General features: G+C 32.1%; 1 protein-coding gene across 1 annotated transcript in view; it reads right to left on the bottom strand.

Moving 5' to 3' along the window:
• PCDH15 (protocadherin related 15) overlaps nucleotides 1–12,440 on the bottom strand; it is a 1,796,064-nt gene that overhangs the window by 562,394 nt on the left and 1,221,230 nt on the right. The window contains exon 7 of the mRNA XM_055352068.2: nucleotides 7,503–7,663. Coding sequence (XP_055208043.2) covers nucleotides 7,503–7,663 — 161 coding nt within the window. The remainder of the gene's footprint in view (nucleotides 1–7,502; nucleotides 7,664–12,440) is intronic.

Raw genomic sequence — 12,440 nt, 5'->3', positions numbered from 1 at the left:
CCAAATGTAATAGACAGCTATGAACATTAATGTAAAAATGTAATTGTGAAATTTTGATAGCTAAAAGCTGATTTTACATGACAGCACTGTAAATGGGCTACTGGAACACTAATGCATACTGTACATTAATTAATAATATCAGATATTAATAATATATAGGTAGATTATAACAGGTACCATTTTACAGGTGCATAGAAGAGAAATTTGAACACTTTTGAGAATGTATAAAATTGGAGGATTTTAAATTTAACAACATATGATTTGTCAAATATCTAAATGGTTGTTATGGAAACATCCATTAGTTGACTTATTGTAGTTTCAGAGAGCAGATATAAGAAAAATAGTTGAAAAATATTTCAAAGCATGTTTTCACCATAAGTAGAGGGCTTCTCTTAATCCAAATTTGCACCAAATAATTATGTGCCTGTATCAAAGTATCTTATGTAACTCATATGCACCTACTATGTACCCATAAAAGTTTTTAAAAAATAACAAATAGAGCAGAGATTCTTATCAGTAGAAGAGTATAGTTTATGTTAGAAATAAATTTATGCCTTCTCACTTCCAAATACTTTTCCTCTGCCATTATGAGCTAAAATATTTGTAATGCTTCAATTTCTTTTTTTCACATTTGTCTTTGTATAAAATAAAGAAAAATCAGGAGGAAAAAGTGACATGGAATAGAACAGACTATTCTATAAAACAAGACCCATCACTGAAATATGCCAGTTTGAGGATAAAAGACCACTGAAAAAGACTAGCTCTTAGAAGTTTCCTGGAAAGAATTTGAATTAGATGACCTCCATTTTTACTACCAGCTTTCAAGTGTTTAATAGACTTTTTAAGGCATGTCCAGCATATTTTAACTGTAAATTAAAAACAAAATAAATATGTGTACTGTTTGCCCTTGGCACAGCTCTTGGAAGACAATGAGGTGAATTATGCACTTTTAAAATTATTTATCTTCCAATTATTGCAAGAGAGACCTATAAAAACATTCTATCTCAACTTCTAATTCTACATGGAGCGGTACCACTGGGACCAAAAGGTCACAATCTTATCAAACAGAGGATCAAATGCACTGTGTACTGAGGCCTCACTTAGTCCTGCTAAGTACCCATAAATTAGATCTAACCAGGTCACCTAGAACTGTTATCACTCTCAACTTTAGCTCCCTATGCAACTGTTAGTGGCATGGCTAGAACTTAGAGGGCAATAAATTATAACCATAATGGATCACACCGAAGGCAAAAATTCCCTGTGGCTAATATATAACACACAATGTAATTTTGTATGGGCATAGATTCAATTCTGCTGTATAAGAAGGTCACAAATAAAAGTAGAGTTCTACTAAGTCCATTAGTGAGAGTTTAGGGACTCCAAGATGCTTAAGAATGCATTAGGGAAATTTTGCTTTATCTTTCATAACTGGTGGCAAAAATAAGCCATGGTAATTTGACCTTTTCTAATTTTCTTTAATTGATTTATTCATCAAACAAATAAGAAAAAAAAGCTAGGTGGAAATTGTGTTCATATAATTATTTAAAACTATTACCATTCATATATACCTAAACATGCAAGCTATTCTTTCAATTTAAAAATGAGTGCTTAATAATCTGAACGTATACTTGCACATTTGTGTATTAGTGTACCTGTGTATAGGTTATGATATGTGTATCAGGAATGATATATATCAACAATTAAAGGATACTATCATTAAAAAGTGGGTTTGAGAGTATGAAGAGAAAAAAATTTCCCACAAAAATGTAAAAATTTTGTAATTCTAAAAAAGAAAAAAATATAAAATAGAAATTTTTGTTATGAATTTCTCAATCATTTAGGATTCAACATGAAAATTAAAGTTTTTATAGGGGATTTGTTGATATTAGCAGTGTAGATTATAGCACAAATCTTCAATCCAATATATTTTTTTTCTAGAAACCAAATGATTTGGAAGTCAATGATTTGGGGGGCAGGGAATGCATTTTTGGCAAATCTGTAGGAATTTATTTTTCATAAAGTATAGGCAAAGTTTGTCTAATTCTCAGGAGTGAATTTTTTTTGTCATGATATTTCTGTCTATGGACTTACCACCTGTATAACATAATCATTCCTATTTCACAAGTAATGTGGAAGACAGTGAAAGGAAATAAGACATTGTGTGTTTTAGAAATGACTTTTACATAAAAAAGCAAACTTAAAGGAAATGGCTGGCCAGAGTTGTCAGTGTCCTTCACAAATTAAATTTTCACAATGAATAGTAGCATATTTACTGAAGATATTACCTAAAAAGAAAATATCAATTTGTAAATACAATTACGCATATGTGACATGTAGATACATCTGTAGATTTTTCTCAGTGAATTATTAAGGACATTCAGTCTATTTAATGGTAGGTATTTGTTATATGAAAAGTTTAATGTGGGTTAGGATTAATATGACATAGTCCTTGGACACTAATAGCAACTTTCATAAAACTGATATGAGGTGATCATAAATAAAGTCAGTCAAAAATACTATTAAATAATATGGATTTTAGAACAAGGAATTGCAAACCAGTGTTATTAGAAAATAATTTATACAGAAGCAGCATTTAAGATATGTCTTAGTAGCACATAAAATTCAACTGATAGCACTGGATAACAGTGATTTCAAAGTTTATGTTCAAAAGAACATCAGGGAAGGTATGGTAAGAAAAAATTGGATATGGTCATGGGACAATAATTACATTAGTTTTCTTAGATTGTAGTTCATACGTTTCTAAATAAAAAGAAAATTATATAGATAGGGTGCATCTTGAATCTAGCAAAACTCAAGAGACAGATAGAAAACAGTTTGCAATGAAAAGGTATCTGCGGACACAGTCTCTGTTTCAGCACTATGGTTGTAGAATAGGTTGAATCAAGACAGGTGGTAGAGAACAATTAGTTTATATGAGTGACGACTAAGAGATCTTATACTAAAGTTATGTTGACGGATGGAGATGCAAGATACAAGGTGGAGATAAAACTACTAAACTTAGCAGTTAAATGGACACTGGCCTGGGCAGGGGAGTCGAGCTCTTTTTGCAGCTACCAAGTTAGAGTCTGAAAGAAAAGAAGCTAAGATATTTGATGTTGTTATGAACATAATTTCTCTTGTTTCAAAAGCTTTTAAAATTTTGCCCAGAATTTTGAGATAAGTATTATAGTACTGTACCAGAATGATACTTTTCTTTCTGTTATTATTTTAATTACTGATATTGTCATGACCATTATTATCACATGCCCAATAGTGATGAGAGCATTTTGGCCATGTGAGACAATAATTTAGCATTTCAAAATTTTTATGTGATGTGCCTTTATTACTGAGACTCTTCATGTTCACCCCAAATATCACATTCTGGTTGTTTCTCTTTTGTGACTTTTAATTTTGTAACTTTTCCTTTCTTTTTATTTTATTTTTGGGTGCTGAAAATTTATGTAACTTTAGTGAACAAAAAACAAAAATAAGAAGTAAAAATAAATGACGACCATGAGGAAAAATCTTATGAACCAAGTTTTAAAATTATAAAACAGTTCATAGTCATACAATCTCATGTAAATGCTTTCTAATTAAATACAAATATCTGAGCGTTGGGTATTTTTATTCTTTATATTCATCCTCGGAAATTTTCATGAAGATCATGTTTATCAGCTTATTTTTAACACAATGTTAAAAATGTTTCTGTCTATATTGTTTGCTTTTAATTCTATTACAGCCATAATTATTCAAACGTCCCCATTAAGAGACAGTTTATTGCCTCAATGAGAAAATGTAGAAAACATGATTTGCATCACTTTCTCTGGAAAATAAATTTTCCTCTAACTGTTGCTAAAAAGATGGTATAATTGGATATGGATCTACCATGTGGCCCTACTCCTTTCTCCCTGGCTATAGATTCAAACCAGTGAGTATTTAATTGTTATTTCTCTCAGAAATTTTAAAACAAAACAAAACACAGTGACTTTAAGCCTTCTTTAATGGCCACTGCATCAAAAGTTTATGAAGAACTGGCATGGCATGAACATAGAAAACATTTAAAGTCAAACAAAAAACAAGGAAGTGGAGTAAAATTATAAGTGTATAAAGGAATCTGCTCTGCAGAGAGAAAAATAGAGAATATGCACAGAGAAAGGTAGAAACTAGAGACCATATGGTCCAAGACCAAGTAGTTTTCCTCTCTCCCTGGTAAACATACAATTTCCATAAAAGTAAGTTATTTTTTATATCTATGCTATTGGTATTGTTAATATTCTCTCCCATCAACTGGAAATCATTTGAAGGCATTTTTGTGTCTTCCTTATAAGCCAAATAACTTTGATTAAAATCAGAATATTCTTAGAAAAGCATAATTTCACAACAAAAATTCAGTGGAAAATTTTCTATAAAAATAATTTCAAGAGCAATTTACCACTAAGAAGGGTTAAAGTTAATTATAGGCTAGTGATTATAATACAGAGCTTTCGCCATTGTTAGTAGGGTCAAACTCAAATTGTTGGTTCTATTTTGATATTCAGAGCATATATATATATTTGAAATGGAATATATAATATATAAATAAAAAATATATTTGTGAAACGGAATATATATATATATAATTTTTTTTCTTTTTGAGACGGAGTCACACTCTGTCACACAGGCTGGAGTGCAGTGGTGTGATCTTGGTTCACGGCAACCTCCGCCTCCTGGGATCAAGTGATTCTTCTGCCTTAGCCTCTACAGTAGCTGGGATTACAGGGTACCTGCCACAATGCCTGGATAATTTTTGGATTTTAGTACAGACGGGTTTTCACCGTGTTGGCCAGGCTGGTCTTGAACTCCTGACCTCAAGTGATCAACTGGCCTTGGCCTTCCAAAGTGCTCGGATTACAGGCATGAGCCATCACACCCAGCCCATATTTTTTTATTTTGATTCATTATATTCATAAAAGAGCAACCAAAAAACTTTGGGCAACAATCAAAAGAATTACATTTCAGGTAAATGCCCTATATTTTAAAAGAAACTACAAATATTTTGGTATTTATCATAATAATATAGTTATTTAATAATAATGTCTATTTTATCTATAGCTTTTGGGAAAAAACATTTTACATTAAATAAAATTTAAAACAATGTAAATAAAGGTATATAGATTTACATATATGAATATCATAGTAATATATATTTCATTAATACTGGAGAGCATATTTTCAAATACAATCTATATAAAAAGTGTGCAGTCACTTATTTTTAAAATGAATTCTCTACTATATCTTTGTAGAAAACATTGTTAACTAGGATCATAGAGAAGCATACAGAAGAAAAAGTTTCTTATTCTATATCAATGTAAATAATGTTAAAACAATAAAGTAAAAACATACAACACCTCTCCAAGTAAACTGATTATTTCAAATATTTACATATTATTATTATTTTATTTCAGACATTACAATTATTTAGCAATATTGGTATGGAAGCATATAGGGACAATATATCGAGAGGACCATTTAGTAAAATGGATAAAACTCCCTATCCCAGTAATATAATGATGATAAATGAATTTATCTCTATAAAACAACTAAACAATTGTAGAAAGATGCATGTACAAAAATTTTCACTGCAGCATTTTTGTAATTCTTAAAAACTGCAAACAAACTTGACTTCCAAAATAGGAGATTCATTTTTAAAAAATCTCTTATTTATTCATGCAATAACCAATCATGCAGCTAATAAAAATAATTATATAAATATACATTTGTTTGCATTATAATTTTACATATATTATAAATTTTATGTAAAAAATAGGCCGACAGCACAATGAACAGCATAATCCAATTTAAATTAATAAGTATTATAAATATACATACCAACACACATAAATGCTTGAAATAAAATGTGGCAGAATAAACATTAAATGTTATTTTCCCTAACTGATAAAATTATCTTCATATATATGCTTCTTATTTTCTGATATGTTTACCATAAGAATATATTATTTTACAATTAAATGAGACTGTAATTTCCAGTGGTGATTAGATTTGGACTAAAAGCCCAGATTTACCTCACTATTTGTCTAGCAGTAATGGTCTATAGGACACATAAAACAGATGGGCACTAGGTTAAGGATATACAGAATAAAAGCCCTTATGCTTTGATGAATGAACCCCTAAAAGCACTGTGGCAGCAGGAAAACATAATTCACAAGAATTCAAAGAATTCATAGGTAATAAAGCACATAGTAAACTGTAGTAAAATAAGAGGCAAATTGAGATTTATTAAAGACTCCAAATTTTAGACATGAAATGGTATAAAGTATCAACCACTCCATAACCTATTGTAAAGTGGATCATAAACCCTGAGCAATGATGTGAAATGATTCAGGTTCACTAAGCTGAGTATCTGACATTTGGATTTCATAAGCTGGGAACTTGTGGGTAAGCATGTTTAGAGTTACTCTCTGAGTTTTCCCAGGGCCCAGTGCAATTACTGATTATAATCCACTACCCTCTGCCCCTCTGCACTCAAGAAAGACTGAGATGCAAATAAGTGAGTACAAAGTTACTTTAGAGGGCTACTTATACCTATTAAATTTTTTTTAAAATTTTTCCAGAAATGAAACATCCAATTACTTTGGTAATTAAGCAATATTTTTTTTGAGGTAGTGTCTCACTCTGCTGCCCTGGCTGGAGTGCATTGGTGTGATCATAGTTCACTGCAGCCTCCACTCCCCAACCCCAAGCTCAAGGGATCCTCCCACCACAGTCTGCAGATGAGTGGGACTACAGGCACGTGTTACCATGCCTGCCTAGTTTTTTTAATTTTTTGTCAAGACAGAGTCTTGCTCTATTTGCCAGGCTGGACTCAAACTCCTGGGCTCAAGCAGTTCTCCCCACTGGGCCTCCCAAGGTGCTGGGATTACAGGTATGAGCTACTGCTGTGCCCAAGCCCAATATAGATATTCTTAATAAAAAAAAATGTATGCTATCTGAGAACTACTTGACTGGCATACTACCATGAAATTTTTTCTCACTTTTTTTTTCTTTTTTGCAGCTATGTAAGACATTTCCACAGTTTTGCCCTTCAACCAATGCTTACTAGTTGTAAAAGCTGGCTCCTGTGAGTGCACCCACCAAACTACATCTTCAAGCCGGCAGCTGAGTGACACACTTATATGTTGCCATTGTTGGACAGAAATGAGTTATAGCCATGCTTCTCCTACTTTGCCAAGGGTACCACCTCTTTTTTCTAAACACTATGTTTTCTTCTTGTTCAGAAATTGACAAGCTTCCAGGATATCAAAGGGGAAGTCTAATGGTTCTCCAGGACACAGATGTTCCCTTCCTTTCTCATTCTTCTTTAAATGAGTTAAAGAAATTGTTGTTGCTATACTCAGGAAATAAACTCAAATTATATAAATAATTCAATATCATATAAACATACACATAGACATTTAAATTATAATAAACTTATATTACAGGGGCAAAGAAAAAAAATCACTAACATCTCTATCCAGAACTCTTCCGGTGCTGTTCAGGAAAAGCATTTGCTTAACAGGATCCATCAACACCCAGTAATCCACATTATCCTTTAAAGAAAGTTCTATGGTGGGGTCTGGTCCTCCAGCAGTCCCTTTGATCAGCATGTTGTCCACCAGAATTGTACCTGCAAACCAAAGAAAGTTACTTGAAAACATATTCTACTCATATGAATTCTTTAGCAAAGATCATGCTCTTAAACCGTGGCTGGCTCACAATCAGTTTTAAAGCTGAAAATACTCAACTGTATATCCAGCATAAGACAGAAAATATTCTTTACCAAAAGGCCAAAATATCTGCATTATATTATTTATAAATAATATTTTTGGTGGAAGGCAGAGATACAGACATGGTGAGTTCCATCATCCATTTTGTGTTTCCCTTTAACAACATAAATCTGTTTCCCCCCATCTATCACTTCTCACAGGAGTTGTCACTGAATTTTATCCTGAACAAAAGGAAATGCCTGTAATAGCAGAGTCTGATGTCTCAATTAATTCTGTAAGACCTCTGATGTGAAAAAAAGATATTGTGAAACTAAGAAAGGAAGAGGAAAGTAGAGATTTTTAAAAAGTAGCTGAGTCTCCCATGGTGAGAACTGCTTCTTTTTATCTTAGAGCAAATACATAAAACATAAATCTTGACATGAAAGACAAAACTAGTGTGCAGAAATGGAATAGAAGCCATTCTTCTTGAAGACATGTCTGGGTTACTCTACTAGAACAACGCACTGTGCCAGTGTAACATTTCAGTGCTTGCTTTCTTATTATTTTTTTTCAGCAAGCTGAATTGTGGACTGTTTTTGAATAAAACTTGAAAAGATTATGTCTCTAACCCTTTCTACTGTGTTAAAGATCCCATGCATTTTACATGTCGAATGCAAACAGCACTGATGCAACTCAAATACCATTTTTCCCTCACGCAGCAATGATCTCTTTGCCAAATAATAATGTACCATGGCTTAGAGCAATCATTCTCAACCGATCCATTTTATTAAACTTACAGATATAGAAGAGATGTGGCTATGCAAGTAAAATGTAGCCTCCAAAAAACACTAGAATAAATGGCAACTATCAAGAGAACCCATTGCCTTAGGGCAGCACTCAAGAATATATAGAGAATCCATAAATACGAATCTGGCTTGAAAAATATAATGAATAAAGTATCTGTTGCATTTTCTTAAGGCATGAAATTGGCCTAAATGTTATACCATTGCATAATTACAAGAAAAGTGGAAGGCTCTTTAAAATATTTTCTCAGTAATTTAATAAGAACTATAATTATCTATAATATTTCTTTATCATACTATTACTACCAGTCTTTATCCACCTAAGAAATGCTGGAAAGAACCACGAATCTTTTGTAACAAGCCAGAATAATGTTTAAACACAAATGTTGTCTCACATACACATACTTTTGTAAATGGCACTTTTTTTGCACTTTTTCACATACTAGGATATAATTACATGAATATTGAGTGGAATGAGTATTTTTATTTTTGACTGAAATGGCAAATACATTACCTACATACAATACACTCCAAAGTATAGATCAGATATTGATGGCATTTTATTGCCTATAAATATGTTCAAGAATGTATATATATTCAAGGCCCCAGTACGTACTAATTTACAAATACTTCACACAACTCACCATGAGAAGATATTTGATCTATATTTCAATATGTAATTGAGAAATTGAAAGGGAATTTATTTTCTCATCAAGAAAACTTATGTACAATAGGCAGGTCAACTAACATTAATACCTTGACTCAATAGTGTTTAAGAGTAGCAACTGCAAATCTTCTGATTGTGTGTATGCATGTGTATATATATATATATGCTCCGTGTGTATATATATATATACGCTCCATATATATATATGCTCCATATATATATATATGCTCCATATATATATATATGCTCCATATATATATATATGCTCCATATATATATATGCTCCATATATATATATATGCTCCATATATATATATATATGCTCCATATATATATATATATGCTCCATATATATATATATATATGCTCCATATATATATATACTCCAAGCTCCAAGCAGATACACTAAGGGAAGGAGCCATTGAACTCTCTTTACAAAGCAAATAGTTTATAACCAGATAAAGTTTTAATAGTAACTAATATTAAAGTAGTGAAACAAAAACACTCTATGTGGATTTATATTTTATTTAATGATTCTAACTTTCGCGGAAAAGATCTATAGTTTTCTTGCTCTCAGCTCACTCCTGAGTTCAATGATTGAAACTCAACAAAAAATCTGTCTACTGCTGGTGTGTTGAAAAAGAAAGAGTTTTGTTCGCTTGCCTGCTTTCCCCTTAGAATTTTCCATTTGTATTGCCAAAAAGAAAAAAAAAGCCTCTCAAATTTTCATATACAATCTTGCTTTAAGCCAAATTTAGGGGAGAGAGAGAAGAGAGCAAAGCTTAGGCAGACATGATACAAGGAGCAATATACATATATTTTTAAAAATTAACCTAAGTGTTCACTCTGAATTGCCTGAACAACTGTGCCCATACCCCTCTCCTTAGAAGAATATGTGACACCCAAGCTATAGTTAGCATTAAGCCAGAAACTCCTGTCTCTCCCTATCCCAGCAGTGGTGACTGTATCTTTCCACACATCCTAAAAGATCCATTCAGATCTTTTCAAGATCTGAAAAGCTAGTGTTCTAGACAATATTGGCAAGCAGCTAAACACCAGAATACTCTGGGTGTATTGGGATAATGTGCTCTCTTTGCACATTCGTTACTTTGCAAGCTTCCCTTTTTGCCAATAAACCTTTTGCTTAACGTGTTTCATTTGATGTTTAAATGTATTCTCTTCTTTGACTTCATTTTAAATATTACAGATAAGTTAAAAATAAAAAGATGGGAGGCATGACACAAAACTAAATAAGAAAACTGAATGGCTCTATTAATGTCAGCTAGAACAAGCAATGTTTAATAGTGGTAACGAGACATATTTAATTATAATAAAGGGATCAACAGGTGTAATCCTGAGTAGGCCTGTCTTGCAGAATAGGTAATACCCAAGATGGGATTCACCTTACATGAAATTTTCCCTTCATCATAATAAAAATGGTGGCAGTTCAGAAAATGGAATTAAATTTAGTTTGATACTCATATAATAGAAGTTAAGAGAGCTGGCCCTGGAATGGATAGGCTTGAATCCAATCCATAATCCACCACTTACCAACTATGTGAAAGTGGATAACCTCATTTACCCTCGATTTTTCTCCCTATAAAATCAGTACTATAAGAGAAAAGGCATTTCTACTATAATACTATATGTATGTTCCTGAAAAAGACTTGTTCTCTTGTATTTAGAATAATAAAAATCAAAACAATCACAATCATGTTAAAAATATTAGCACAGTTAAATATTTATTGATATTTTCAACACATTTCTTGGCTGGTCAATCTTTTACAGCCTTAAATACTGGGATTTGTGCTTCATCCTTCAAGAAGTAGCTATTGAGGGCCATTTACCTCTAGGGACGTTTTTTATAAAAATGGAAAACTTCCTCTTTCATTTAGCCTCTTTATTAGCCTACCAATTCAGATAAATAACTTTGCAGCTTCTTTTTATGTACTTCCTGATTCTCAAGAGAGATTAACATATTAAATTACAGGAGTTCATGTAACTGCTAATATAGACTCCATTTGTACAGAATAAATGTTCTTCAATAGATTTTCCATTTTTTCTTAAGATCTTCTTACATAGCTAGCCCTTTCTTTTTAATTGTGAAAAAAGCTTATCCAGACCATATCAAAGTGTAAATAACAAATGTATGAATAAACTTAAATAACTAGAAAATAACTTATAAATTAATAAACCTTCCTCATTATACCAACTTTATTCTTCTATTTACCAATTGTGTATAATGTAATTTACATCAAAGAAGAGCCTACTGGTTTGCTCTGATGATTAAATTAGATAACCCATGTGAAGTGCTGACTATAGTTCCCGCCAGAAGTAAGAATTTCTAAAATGAAAATTATGGTTATTGTTGTTGATGTTAATAACGCCATTTTGGAAGGAAATCATTTTTGGCTAAAAATAACTTACTTTATGTCACAGAAGACTTACAAACCAAGTCTATTCTTCATTTCACAAAGCTAGGGTTATGTTTGGTCAACACATTAGTGTAGTAAGCAGTCTGAAAGAATTTATATGAATTCAAAAGACTTAAATCCACAGTAATAAATATTGGAAGTCAGAAGGTAAGAGTGAATGCCTCTTTGAGAAACAACTGTAAAGAAATCCCCATGCCTCTAATGGACAGTTCTTTCTATGCTACATTTCAGCTGATAGGCAAACCATCCAGGCCTGCTGTCACCAGAGACTGACCACCACTCTTCCCACTTTCTAACCTCAGTCTTGAATTTTCTCATAGAAACAGTTAGTTTTAAAGGCAGGAAAAGGCCTTATTCAATAAATTCATACTAGTAGTGATCTTTATATAGAATACTTTTTGCTCATCCTCAGTATAGTGCTTGGTTTTATTAGGAAATATACACACGTAACACACACACACACACACACACGTACATGTACAGTTGGCTTTCCATATTCATGAGTAGTGATCTTTATATAGAATACATTTTGCTCATCTTCAGTATAGTGCTTGGTTTTATTAGGAAATATACACATGTAACACACACACACACACACACACGTACATGTACAGTTGGCTTTCCATATCCATGAGATTCTAATTCATGGATGTAATCAATCAGGGATCAAATATATTTAGGAAAATAATCGATAATTGTATCTTCACTAAACATGTACAGAATTTTTCTCATCATTATTTCTAAACAACACAGTATAACAACTACTTTCATAGCATTTACATTGTATTAGGTA

Source organism: Gorilla gorilla, chromosome 8 (genome assembly GCF_029281585.2).
Source record: "Gorilla gorilla gorilla isolate KB3781 chromosome 8, NHGRI_mGorGor1-v2.1_pri, whole genome shotgun sequence".
NCBI lineage: Eukaryota > Metazoa > Chordata > Mammalia > Primates > Hominidae > Gorilla > Gorilla gorilla.
This window is presented reverse-complemented; position numbering and strand designations above follow the sequence as displayed.